The 14,271-nt window shown below is 44.8% G+C and overlaps 2 protein-coding genes and 1 long non-coding RNA gene across 6 annotated transcripts in view; 1 reads left to right on the forward strand and 2 right to left on the reverse strand.

Annotated features, from left to right (window-relative positions):
* Positions 1-6,442, reverse strand: part of nck1b (NCK adaptor protein 1b) — a 41,428-nt gene extending 34,986 nt beyond the window's left edge. For 2 of the 4 annotated variants that reach the window (XM_076971065.1, XM_076971068.1), the window contains exon 1: positions 6,284-6,442. The gene's annotated coding sequence lies outside the window, so the exon portion shown is untranslated. Of the gene's footprint in view, positions 1-1,737; positions 1,839-6,283 lie in introns of all 4 variants that reach the window. The other 2 variants (XM_076971066.1, XM_076971067.1) reach the window with 2 other exon arrangements.
* Positions 6,443-8,736: 2,294 nt separating this feature from the next.
* On the reverse strand, positions 8,737-11,854 carry slc35g2b (solute carrier family 35 member G2b). The gene is made up of 2 exons (XM_076971789.1): positions 11,716-11,854; positions 8,737-10,274 (listed from the first exon to the last, which is right to left on the reverse strand). The coding sequence occupies exon 2, from the start codon at positions 10,249-10,251 to the stop codon at positions 9,001-9,003; it is 1,251 nt and encodes a 416-aa protein (XP_076827904.1). The 5' UTR covers positions 10,252-10,274; positions 11,716-11,854; the 3' UTR covers positions 8,737-9,000.
* A 23-nt stretch (positions 11,855-11,877) lies between these two features.
* The window catches only part of LOC143474335 (uncharacterized), a 35,640-nt gene continuing 33,246 nt past the window's right edge, over positions 11,878-14,271 (forward strand). Inside the window, exon 1 of the long non-coding RNA XR_013120736.1 lies at positions 11,878-12,010. This is a non-coding gene — a long non-coding RNA (uncharacterized LOC143474335). The remainder of the gene's footprint in view (positions 12,011-14,271) is intronic.

Genomic DNA, 14,271 nt, shown 5'->3' on the forward strand with positions numbered 1-14,271 from the left:
ATTTGAAATGGCTAAACACTTCAGGTCTGCATGAACATGCAGGTCAAAGGTCCCGCCCAGATCATTCTGGCACCACCCTCATTTCTCACAGACCCACCCATATCACACTTTCAGTGCGGTCCTGGAGCACCAGGCGCCCACCTCAGGGTGAGAACGAGGTGACCACCAGGGGGCAAAGTGCAGGGGCGTGTGGGGGCGTGTGGGGGCATGTCGCAGACGAGCAGGTCGTGGCCCTGAGCTCCAGGAGGAAGTGTGGCACATAAACATGGGGAGACGAGCAGCACCCCCTGGAGAGAATGACGAATGAAAAGAAAACATTTCACTCACTCACACACACACATGCATACAAGCACAAACACACATGCATGCGCATGCATGTACACACAAACACAAACACACACACACCTCATAACACACACACACACACACACACACACACACACACACACCTCGCACAAACATGCACACACGTGCGCACACACACCTGCTCTGCTGACTGTTGTGCACTACAATTTTCAGGTCAAATGATGCTTTTAGTCTGGCCTTATTTTTCAGACTCACACAACACACACACACACACACACACACACAACACAACACACACACACACACACACACACATCCTTCCTGTCAAATCTAGAACTGTAACTACTATACAAGTTGCATCATACAGGTGTCCTAAAGGCACAATAAAGGATAGAGAATTAACACTGGGGGGAAAAACACAGTAAAATTCCTGACAGACATCAGTGGTGATGACAGACACAGCAAGACAAGTGGCGTCATGTCCTGAGTGCTGGAATAAGACAGGACACCTACCCATTAACGGTCATGACTTCACAATGCAAAAGAGCAGCAGACATCAGACACAGTGATCACGCTAAGCCACAACACGCTAAGACATTTCAGAAAATGTGAACCTGTATCTATATTTTGTAATAAGCTGGGAAATAAATGCAGAGAAATTACTACTAGACTACTTTTGAGTCCTGTTGTACAGTACTGAGCATAAAGGCAAATGAATATACAGCTCAAAACTATAGAAAACCAAATTTGCACCAAGGAAATGAATAATAAGCAGAATGCAACATACCGACAGTGCCCAGTTTGAGCAGGAGATTCATTTCTGTCGTAGGATTAACTTAACCATAAACACGGAGATGACAAAAACGCTGCGGTTCTTTCTAGCCAAAAATAACCAAACAGAAACCAAGCAGACACTGTATAATGTGTAAGAGTACACAATGTCAGGAGACAGTGAAGGGATACAGAGTGAGGAGATGTTAGGAGACTGTGAAGAGATACAGAGTGAGGAGATGTTAGGAGACTGAAGAGATGCAGAGTGAGGAGATGTTAGGAGACTGAAGAGATGCAGAGTGAGGAGATGTTAGGAGACTGTGAAGAGATACAGAGTGAGGAGATGTTAGGAGCAGAAGCCAAATCCAATCAGAAAAGCCCAATACTGACTTGCAAGCCAATTTCCCCACATAAAGAGGAACAGAAAAAGTAAAAAAAATGTCTTCCCTGAGACCTTCATCCATACAGTTTCCATTAGGCTGTTTACTAAAGTCCACGAGATGATCTTATGTTTCACAAAAACAGCTTTTAAGAAGCAAACAGGTGCTGTTAAGGATGGGTACATTACCAACACAGCTAACAATGCTAAAAATGCTAACAATGTTAACGATGCGTTCTCAGTCCACAGAGACGCCCCAACCAAGCCCACGTCATGCTTACCTGCAGTCCAAAAACAGGATTAATACCACAGCCCAACGTAGTCCCCCTTGTCTGCTTGCCCCGCCCCCTTGGCTTTCCTCTTCTACTGATCATGCATTCATCTTTGCTCGAGTAAATTCATGAAAAAAAAAGAAACATGCTCTCAGCCAGCCATCATCATTAATGAGAAAGAGGGAAGTGAGAGATGCACTAGGTTAGGTTAGACTGATATACAGCCAACACAACAGTTCCTTCAAACCACATTTTTTTGGTTTCATTCTTTCTTCCCCCTGCTGTGTTAATATTACCAAGGTACAATGCCACCTCTCCATGCAACATCACACTGGCCTGCGGCGACCTAAGAAAGACCCCAAGCCACCTAGAAGAGCGTGTGCAGTGTGTGCGTAGCACCAAGAGGCGGCATGGCCGTTTGAAATGTACAGTTTCAGCACTATCTCTCAGAACCACAGCAAAACCACATCTCAGCTCAATCACGGCCTAGATGACCACGAAAGACTGAGCCTCAATGCCGCTGGGGCATTTGGCCAGCTGCCTGGGTATGAACAGAGAGTCAAAGAGAGAGAGAGAGAGAGAGAGAGAGAGAGAGAGAGAGAGAGAGAGAGAGAGAGACACAGAGACAGAGAAAGAGACACGTCAGAGTTGAGTCCTGATCCACAGTGCTGCTGTCAATACAGAAGATAGAATGAGACACTTAGCAAGACAGAGAAAAAGAGAAGGAGATGGAGAGAGAAAGAAGGAAAGAAGGAGAAGCAGAAAGGGAACCTGTCTGAACATTTAACAGGAAATTACTTAACAAAGCAAGATTTCTGAGTTAGCCAGACACTTATGCTGTTAAAAACCTTGACATCTGGAACAAGGACCTCAGCTGAAAAAGTAGCATTTCCGATTTTTCCAAGTTTCGCCATCCACCACAGAGGGGACATGGAAAAGAGAGAAACTGTGGCATGTATTAGGGTAGACCTGGTTATGCGTTGCCCCCAACACACAGTATATCTAGCTGCTGTCAACCCTCTGACATCCTCCAGGCTCCTCCCCTCATCCAGACTCCTCCCCCTCATCCAGATCTGAGGCCTCAAACAAAATGTCTGCACCTCTCTTCCTCTCTCACCTTAATGAGAGGTTGTGGAGAGACCTGTCAGCATAGCGATAATTACAGAAACTATGCTATTCACCAGCTGCAACAGCCCCCTACCCCCCACACTCAGGATACGCACACACACACGCGCACACACATTAAATTCCTCATCTAGGTAAAACTGCTTGAACAGTGGGTTAATTAACAGTGACACCAGTCACACAATCAGAGGCCAGATCCGGCGACTTCAGTCCTGCTCAGGTCAGCAAGACACAATCTCAAGAACACATTGACCACATGGAACACATTAGATTACATTTGATTAAACTTTATTGTCTGTCTAATCTAATTTAATGTGTTTCATGTGTCCGTGAGGTTGTGAGTTGCTCAACACATGGAACACATGGAACTTCAGGCTTCTTTCTCATACATACATTGCAACGCTTCAATGTTCCCAGCAAACGCACCTCAGACACAGGCCAAACATTTAAAGTTATAACACAATAGATCTTTTGAAATGAGCAAATAACTATGAGATAACATCAGGTGAGCGTAGAAAGCAGCGTCCACGTTACAGAGTCCGCTACTGTTGGAAACGAAACCCAATCTGTGCGGCCACTTCCCTGCCTTGTGCGCCTCTTTAGCTCCTTTATCCACAGTCTGTCCAGCCCAAGCACCATGAATCCATGTGGTTTTCCAAAAATTCAAAGTGTCCTAAAGTAAAATGTTTTACACCATTTCTCAATTTGTGGAGGTTTTGTGGAACCAACCACAAGAAAAGATGGATTATTCCAAGGGAAATTAGAAACAGCTAGATGAGTTCAACTCCTCCACTACTGCAGTTTTTATGGGGCCCAAACATCATTTAACTTCACAGCATGACGCACTGACTCTCCGATGGTAAATTGTGACTGTTCTAAGTTTCATATTTCTTCCACTCTACACTAAAACACTATCCTAAAAACCTATCCGTACTATTTCCTAGGATGAATTCTGTGATCGGATGCAAAGCACTTTGTAAGTCGCTCTGGATAAGAGCGTCTGCTAAATGCCGTAAATGTAAAACAATTGTGAGTACAGAACCATCACAGGACACTGTGAAACCACGCAGCGCAAACACCTGACGTTATTTCCTGACGTTTACCAAAAAAACATAATTTTAAACCTGCTTTAAAACACAACAACTCTGGTTCTTCAGCTAATAGCCTCCACCTCTGCATCAGACAGACTAGCCTCCACACAGACTGACAGTGTGCCAGACAATTACAGCAAAGGGACATGGATGTGACCAACTAATAAATGTATACACATCTGTACATGTTCCATGTTCACCCCTTCTCTTCAAGAGCGAGGACTCTAAGTCAACAGAGGCAAGCAGGAGGGTGGGTTTAGAGGAGGCTGTGTGACGCCAGGCGTCTCCACTGGCCGAGACAGACCTCATCGACCACAAGCAGCTCCAGCCTGTGCTCGCAGCCTGCCATGTCTGCCCATGTGAAGGACTTCTGCATACGGATGGCATTCTTTGGCGAAATTCTTTCCAAGTGATGGGGATAATCTTCCAGCATACATAGACGGGAGAAAGTCGAAAACGTTTTCGCAACAGAGACAAGCTTTAAAACAATTCAACCGTTTCGTGGTTTTATTCCCTTAATAATTCCCTTTTCAGATTTTCTGTAGCCTGATATTAACACTCAGAGGTCCTATGGTTGGTTTATTCTTAATTTTTTCAAATGAACTAGTTACAGTTTTTACATGTTACAATTGCTGACATCAGCTGACAATTTAGGTTATAACTTAGGTTATAATTTAGGTTATGTTTCCAGTTTTTCTATAGCAGGGTTGACACAATAAAACCGCACAATGACCTAAAAAAGTGATCTCCTGCAGTGATTTTCAGGACAGCCCGATGCATTAGTGACATGTTTTGAAGACTAACACTTAGTACATCTAGTAACAAAAGATCTGGTACCCAGTCTGTCAGCGGAAATATAGGTTTACTGAGCCAACACTGGATAAACTTGGTTTGGACTGATTTGAAGGTTTCCCCAACAACAGCTATAAATCATTTTCCCCACACACTGAAAATGCCATCAGACCTTCCTCTGTTCACAACACGTTTTAAAAGAAAAATAACAATCCAGAAACATCTGAATGGTAATTAAAATGGCAAGAGCTTGATTGACTAACGTGTTTGTGTCCAAATTGACAATAACGTGAATATAATTCTTTTGGGGACCAAAAATCCAATACTAAGCGTCTCTGAAAACGGTCCCAATTAGAGCTATTAGACTGCACAGAGCAGACTTCACATCACCTTACTGAACCACTACTTTAGTGGAGGAGATCTGAGAAGACCTGAGTGAACTAAATACAGCCTCCCATCACCTTATTGAAACACTAATTTAGTGGAGGAGATGTGACTGAACTAAACAGCCTCACATCACCTTACTGAACCACTACTTTAGTGGAGATCTGACTAAACTAAACAGCCTCACATCACCTTACTGAACCACTACTTTAGTGGAGATCTGACTAAACTAAACAGCCTCACATCACCTTACTGAACCACTACTTTAGTGGAGGAGATCTGACTGAACTAAACAGCCTTACATCACCTTACTGAACCACGACTTTAGTGGAGATCTGAGGAGATCTGACTGAACTAAACAGCCTTACATCACCTTACTGAACCACAACTTTAGTGGAGGAGACCTGACTGAATTAAACAGCCTCACATCACCTTACTGAACCACGACTTTAGTGGAGATCTGAGGAGATCTGACTGAACTAAATAGCCTTACATCACCTTACTGAACCACGACTTTAGTGGAGGAGACCTGACTGAACTAAACAGCCTCACATCACCTTACTGAACCACGACTTTAGTGGAGGAGACCTGACTGAACTAAACAGCCTCACATCACCTTACTGAACCACTACTTTAGTGGAGGAGACCTGAGGAGATCTGAGGAGACCTGACTGAACTAAACAGCGTGCTTCGGCTAAACCTGCTCACCCGTGGGGGCTACAACCTACTACCATAAAGTAATAAACCACAACGTGCGATAGAGATAGTGATTTACCCAACAGGCTGAAACCACACACCGCTTCGCTCGGTACCGTTTGGTCTCTACGTGTTAAAGTCCCGGTGGGCGGACCGACCGGTGACCGGTTAACCGAGCCAGCACCAGCTGCTGTAGCCGCGCTACCTCGCAGTCCCACTAGGCCGGCGTCGTTGTTCGTCACGTTTCCTGGGATTGACTAAATCACCTCAGCACAACCGTTCATGAACCCCCTGAAATCACATCAGGTACATTCACACGGTTCGGCCCGGTCCTCCCGTGAGGAGGTTCTGGTGGACGGACGGGCAGATAGCCCGCTAGCATTCCGACGGGTTAGCGGCCCGCCTCAAAGTACTGAGGGCTAGCTAGCAAAAAGAATAAGATTAAAAATAATAATAACTCGCCTTACCTGCAAGTAAATCGTTTCGCACTCACTCGTCTGCTTTATTTATGTTTATTTTTATATAAACATACCGTCCAATTCTGAAGTAGACTATATGTGTGTTTAGCTATAGCAACATAATAGAGCTCTACAGTACCAGAACCATCATTTGCCGTTGGGATGGTTTTCCAGTGTCTATCCAGCGCGAGGACCGCCTCCTCCTCCATCTCACTTCTGATTGGACAACGGGCTGTGTCCACTGCCATTGGTTGTCCGTGAGAGAGCTTTCCTGTCATTTGTTCATTCGCGCGTCTATCAAGAGGTGTGCGTACTCCTGCCACATACACGTTTGCATTCTCACAAATTACTTACTGTTAAGTCATTTTTATTGTTTTGGGTGCTTTAAACCAGCGCATTTTCATGTATATCGGAATTTTGTAAAGATAAAATGTGTGTGTTTTTAAAGATAAGATGTGTGTGTATATTATAATGCAATTATAATTATAATGCAATTATAATAATTAAAACAATACACAGGTATAGTAATAATTAATTATAATTGGAATTAATACACACACACACACACACACACACACACACTTTGGGAGTCCAACGAGGCCTCAGTTTTCTCAACATTTGGAGATAACTGTTCGTCTTTAGGGCAAGAAAGAAAGCAATGTGGAGCAATTAAGTACATAACAGTACCTTCCACTTGTTGCTCGTGTAATTTGCTTTGTCTGTGTTTAAGTGGCGTTGCACGTGCGCATCTCATCCCCAGACGGTGGAGGGAGCAGAGCGGAGGGCTGCACGAGACACTTCAGGATGCAATCTGTTTCCTGCCCAAACAGATGGACCCCCTGCACGGCCATCTCTGCCCATACACCGCATAGCACTACATACCCGACTATACCGCCAAAACTAGGCATGTAGGCCTACGTTACATTTATCTTACTTTTCATCACTAGTCCTGACAGGCCGGCATGCATTGCTTAAAACTGGTGACAGAATGACTCTTTTCTGCAGTGAATTAGACATTTATTAGACGACGATGCAACCCACAAAATGTTGCAGCGCCGTTTTGCTGCCAAAACACAGCGCGTGCGGTATTGATCACGTCGCCCTGCTTTACAGTCATGTTGCGTCTTAAAAGCGCCACCTGGTGGACCATCTGTAATACGATACGAAATCATCGTCACGTTACTGCTTTTATTCGTTTGATCTCATCACCGGAGAAGGGCGATTACGTTTGCTTAAATTCCCGCCTCATTATAATTAAAAGAAAATGGGGTAATGCGGCGGGATCGTGATGGTCGCTTCTAGAATAACCTTCTTTCATTTGAGTGCCGCCATCAGGCAATATACAAAAATAGAAAATAACAATAGGAAAAACAGTAGCACAATATTATTACTGACACGAACTTGGCCACACGATATCAGCCAGCTCCTTACTGCAACATCCACAAATAGATGCAGCAGATTACGTAGTACATACAAATGGCGAGAACGACGTGGAACACGTGTTTGAGAAGATGGAGCTACTTCGATTATGCTCAAAATGGATCATAGATAATAAAAGGTCATTCGTTTTTCTAAGTAGAATGTAAACACTACAAGTAGCATATTCTTTCCCCGTCTCATTTTTTTCTAATTTTGTTTTATTTACTGTTTGTATTAGCATAAAGGCTTTCAAGTAGGAGACATGTCGTGACCTCCATCTCATCTTATCCACAAATCGTATTGGATCTCTGTTGTTACCTCGTGCAGCGACGTGACTGCTGTGGCAGCCATGACAAGGCTGGCCAGGAAAATCGATGGGAGTTTATTTAGAGACTTTTTGTTCTCGCGTGCTTTATAAATATGCATGAACGTCTCCTGAAAGGGGTTGTTTTGTTGTTTTTTGCTGTTAGGTCACTCTTGATAGCAGCCTGGTCTGCGCATATATATATATATATATATATGCGCATATATATATATATATATATATATATATATATATATATATATAGAGAGAGAGAGAGAGAGAGAGAGAGAGAGAGAGACAGAAAGAGAGAGTAGAGTCAGAGTGAGTGAGAGAGGGTCAGTGAATGAGGAATGAGACAGAGGGAGAGAGGGGGAGCGAGAGCATGATAGATAGATAGATAGATAGATAGATAGATAGATAGATAGATAGATAGATAGATAGATAGATAGATAGATAGATAGATAGACAGACAGACACAGACAGACAGACAGACAGATAGATAGATATATAGATAGATAGATAGATAGATAGATAGATAGATAGATAGATAGATAGATATATAGATAGATAGATAGATAGATAGATAGATAGATAACTTGCCTGTAATTTATATATAGCCCATATCTTCAGAACAGCTTGTCCTAGAGTAGAAGGACTGTTTCATCTGATATCCACACTGGATATCAGCCAATGAAAAAATCTAAATTAAAGCTGTCAGAGGGATGCACCGTGGGTCGTTGTTTCATTGGTGTTGTTTTCTTTTTTTATTTCACACATCAACAGTAAGCAAAGACATTATACCAATGGCACTTTTCAGAGACACTATACAAAATAAATAGATGAATATTAAGACTTTCATCAATTGCACATTTGATGGAGTGGGGTTTGGCTAGGGAAACACTGTACAAAGACGCACACATCCACACACACACCCACACACACACACACACACACACAGAGTCACATACATACAAATAAACACACAGCTATATCAGTGGCACTCTCATTTGATTGGCGAGTCTAGGATCTCTTGGTAATCCTGACGTATGGCTCTGCCGACCCAATAGAGCTTGACACCAGTGAGGACAAAGACACTGACCATGATGACCAGTGCACCAAAGACGTCGTAAACAGAGGGAAACATGTGCAGCACGACCAGCTGCAGAAACATGGCCACGACGATCTCCAGATGCTGCACGGTGCTGACTAGCGCCGGGTGGAACCTGTTCAGGGCGTAGTACACACCCAGGAAGGCCACGGTGGAGCAGATACAGATGCCGGCCAAGTAGCCCCATGTCTCGCCATCCAGAGGAATGATGGGCTCTTGCATGACGAACATGGTCGACGCCCCCCACACGGTCCCCGTCCAGCCGAACGTGAACAGCGCCGTCCACATGCTGACGCGCTCTTTGATGGCCCGGTACACGATCATGGAGAGTGCGGCGGTCAGGCCCGCCATCACGGTCATGGTGTAGCCGAAGGCCTCCTTCCAGAAGCCCACGGCAGACTTCTCCTCGTCGGCGATGTTGGGGATCATGACCAAGCACATGCCAAACAGGCTGCCCACCACGGTGACCACGTCTGTGTAGGTGAGGCGCTCCTCCACCAGCAGGAAGGCCAGCACCGCGCTGAAGACCGTCGTGGTCGCCCGCCACATGACCGTGCCGTTGCTGGGGGGGACGATGGCGAAGGAGGTGTAGGCGCACGTGATGGAGATGACGTTGCACACTCCGTAGAAGAACAGGCGTAGGCGGTAGCCCTTCGGCCCGAACGGCGCCTCCTTGTAGTAGAGGACCACCAGGATGGACAGCACCTGGATGACGGAGCGGATGAAGATGAGCTCCAGGGAGGGGACCTTGGAGCGGTCGGCAGCCAGGCGCGTTATGAGAGCCACGCAACCATGGGCCACGGCTGCGGCGAACAACGCCCCCCAGGTGACACGGGACGCCAGCACCGACGCCTCGCCAAAACTGGCCAGCTGGCCGCCCACGCCCTTCTCCTTCTGATCTCCCGCTGCCCGGGGCCGTGTCTCCATCGTCCCAAACAAAGTCCTCCCACTCCCGGTGTCCGACACCAGCCTCTTGCTGGGGTTATTGTCCAGGAAGGAGCCAAAGTCCTCAAAGGAGGGCGCGTCATCGTAGCCCTCGTCTCCTGGCTGGGGAAAGTGTGTGGCGTATTTTACCGTAACTGTGTTGGGGTGGATCTTAACCCGTTTCTTTGACCCATACTGCTGGCTGGACAAGGACGGATCCATAATTTCTTACCTCAGTTAGGGAACTGCCAACCAAAACCAATAAAAAAGACCATTTAGTGCTATTATCAGCCAAAGGCTGAAATGAGTGAACTATCTGTATCAGCAGTTTCCTTAAACAAATATACTCACATACATATTCAACACAGATTTATTTAAATGTACGAAATTTCAGTTACGGGTCTGGAAAAGTAGAAATGTAAGCACATATTTGGTCAGAACAAATAAGCACCAAAAATTTCCAAATGTAGATGCAGTTCTTACATAATTCATAACTCGCTGCTTCAGTTTTCTCATATTTATCAGGTGTGTGTGTGTGTGTCAGTGTTTCAATGTACAAAGCTATTTATATCAGTATTTCTATATGTAAGCGCAGTGCCCGGATAAGCTATACAGTACAGCAAACTTAATCCAGTGCGACACGCTTGGAATTATGTAATACGAAAGGGAACTGGATGTGATAACTGGATAACACTGAAGAATTAAATACGTGCCAGCATGCAACATTTGGGAGAAGATCGCGTCATAGTTTTGAATAATTAACATGGAACACGCAGTAACGGCTATGATTGGTCGAAGCTGTGAAAGACAGGTTTCCGGATGTAGTAGGCTACCGGCTGCGCTTTGTGCAGCCTGCGGGTGCGCCAACGTCAGCACCTGCACGCCCTCCGTGATGTTCCAAGCTGTCGCGTTTCTGTGGTAGGCTGTTTCTTAAACGTAATATCTACCCTCTTACCACCAGGGGGCACCAAAACCATCCTTTTAGGACTACCGATCCAAGAACGTCTCTCAAAAATACGTTTCTTAGGGCTCTATATTGGACTGATAGCAGGATATTACATATTGTTAGGCGTGGAGACAGAGAAAAAAAGCGAAAAAGACAGACAGGAAATCGGTGTACGCAACCGCTCCTCAGTTTCTCTTCTCGAACTGGGTTGAACGAACGAACTGCGTTTCTCATGTCAAAAGTGATCCACTAGAAGCTACTTTCGGCTTTATTTAGAAAAGATAACAGTTTCCCGACTACCAGGGAGACTAGTAATAATTTTCCTATAGGACAATGTTACTTCCGTTTGAAATATACAAAATGATTATTCTAACCTTTATCTTGTTTTCAAATGATGCTATGGTCAGTAATTATTTTAAAGAAAATCAAGGACCAACGTGATTCATAATTTCAATATTTCAGGAATTGTGATAATACTGGAAATATAATATTCCCACTATATAGATATGAGTCTTAGATTCACTCGAAACCTTTATATAAAATAATAAATTACTTTTTCCTCCCATAATACAATTGTTTGGTGTACCCGTGCTATGCTTGGACTGTTTTCACTGTTGCCTAATTTATTTGTGCTCTCAGACCCATCTGTGGAAAACGTCATGTACCCGCTCGTGCAAAATATGTTCGGGCAGTTCGATATTCCAAATAAAAATGGAAATCTAAAGTCTCTGACTACTCACCTCGCCTCACGAGGACCTCAGAGCTCCCGATGAAGAGCGTGAACCTTAAATGTTCGCTGCCTTGTCTTTAAGGTACAGAACATCGCGCTTGCCATCTCTCATCCTTTCCTCCGACGGATGCGGCGAACGTCTCCACGAGGCAAGGTGTGCTCTGCCTCGAGATGCTCCCTACGCCCCTCTGTGGTGGCTTTTCCTGGGGTACGAGAACGAGACGGCGAGAAAAGGGGGCGCATTCCTCGCTGGTTTCCCTGATCAAACTAGGTGTTTTACACCGCGCCGAACTGCAAGGGATTGCGTATGTAGATGTAAACTTCATCATCATCATCATCATCATCATCATCATCATCATAATCCCTCGAGCCTCGAGCAGATCTTGTATAGACATGATTAAGAACGCTAGTGTATTCTGTCTATTTCAGTTCTGAGTTAAAATAAAATTTATCACAAAAATGCTTTCAGTATTTTCATGCTAAATAGGCTGTTTTAAATCTGGTGAGGGAACATCGGTTCTTTTCAATTTGACATGGATGGAACTGCACCAGGAGCGAGGTGTTTGCAGCTGTCACATCTGCTCTCACTCAGGACCCCAGGCTTTGGTCTTGAACTGCTGGTCCTGAACTGCTGCAGCAGGACTTACATCACAGAAGGTCTCAGGATGAAACTGATCCAAAAGATATTTTTGTTTGGAGTGCTAGATTTAGTTAAACCTCTCTCTCTCTCTCTCTCTCTGTTCTCTCTCTGTCTGTTTCTCTCTCTCTTTCTATGTCTGTCTCTGTCTCTCTCTCTCCTCTCTCTCTGTCTCTCTCTCACTCCGCTCTCTCTTTCTCTTTCTCTCTCCTCTCTCTTTCTTTCTCTCTCTCTCTCTCTCTCTCTCTCTCTCTCTCTCTCTCTCTCTCTCTCTCTCTCTCTCTCTCTCTCTCTATCTATCCCTCTCTGGGGAATGTCTGAAATGTTTTTGGTGTGACAGCTGCTGTTAAATATAAAGCAGGTAGAAGATAGGGTGAGGTGGAAGGAGCGGAAGCTAGTCTTCCCACGAGGTTTACACCCCAGAAAACTGAGCCCAGAGGTCCTAAACCCTCAGTGAGTTCTCAGAGTCCCTCAGTGTGCTAGAACGCAAAGCTCTCTCTCGCCACCAAGTGTAATGTAACACGCCGTTGCACATGGAACACACTGGCATTTTAATCTCAGTGGAAACCCACCCTCAGCATTTTTTATCTTTACTCATGGCCATGATGGCAGAGCTCCCCCTGTCATGCTTATCGAATATTTATTGATCGCTTTTGTGATTGATTTATCAGCATAAAGGCATGCAGTGAATCCATTTTGATTGCGCTATTGTGACTTATGACACAAGCGTGCAGTATGACTTTTCATATGAAGGCATGTTAAAATTTGTTGGAAACATGCTGTTTTGGAAAAAAGATAATTAATAATTAATTAATAAGTGACCACTTAAAGGGTGTTATTTGTTTCTGAAGTGCAGTAACAGTGTGGAAGTAATTGAGGGCCCTTGTATATGCGTTTCAGGTGTGCACAAACAAAGCACTTGTGGCTGCCAGTTCAATGCTGCTGACTGAAATCCTATCTGTCATTAGTCATTGAAGCTCTCCTACTAAAGATCTTCCCAACAGTCTGCAGAACACTGGGGCTTACAGAATATTAATGATGAAAAATGAAAAATAAAAGCTAAGGACACACAAAGTCAGGGCGTTTATGGAGTCACAAAACTGCCACTGTGATTATGTAAATATGCATGTCAGAAAATGCAGATATAGCTCTGCGAGATCAAGTTGAACAGGTGCCAAGACAGCGGGTACATTTCCGGGGGGGGTTTGTGTCCGTCGAGTGGGCAGGCCTGTCCTGGTGCTACCGCCTCACATGCACCCAAAGGGTCTCCCGAGGATCCAGCTGTCTGCCAGCCACTCAGAGACCCAGCTGAGGTGAGGGGCCTACAGGCAACCCGGTCTCAGCCAGCAGCAGATATCAATGAAGGGACTGTCAGCTGAAATGGCCAACTGAGCAGACATTTCTGTGCTGTTTTTGCAGTCTACTTTATAATTTCCGTAACGCACTGTCTCACTTTTGATCAGCTCGTTTTAATGAAATGTGTAGATGGGTAGATACGGTAGGATGTCTTTGACTCTACCAGCTGCTGCTGACATCCAACCTCCAACAGCTCAGGGTCTAATTCAAGTTTAATTCAAGTAAACAAGGCTTGCCTGAGTACTCGGTTCACATCACAAATCTGCTGCGTCTTCAGCTCTTGCACTGCAGTCAAAAACCTTTTGCTGGGGAAAACCTGGTCAATGGGTTAGGGAAGCAAAACCAGATTAAATGTACTTTCTCTCTCCCGTCTCTCAGACTCTCTCTATATATCTATCTATCTATGTCTCTCTCTTTCATGCTCTCTTGCTCCCTCTCTCTCTCTCCCTCTCTGTCTCATTCACTGACTCTCTCTCTCACTCCCTCTCACTCACTCTGACTCTCTCCCTCTCTCACTCCATTTGACTCTTTCTCTCACTCACTCTGACTCTCTCTTTCTCTCTCTCTCACTCA

Source organism: Brachyhypopomus gauderio, chromosome 13, assembly GCF_052324685.1.
Source record: "Brachyhypopomus gauderio isolate BG-103 chromosome 13, BGAUD_0.2, whole genome shotgun sequence".
Classification (NCBI taxonomy): domain Eukaryota; kingdom Metazoa; phylum Chordata; class Actinopteri; order Gymnotiformes; family Hypopomidae; genus Brachyhypopomus; species Brachyhypopomus gauderio.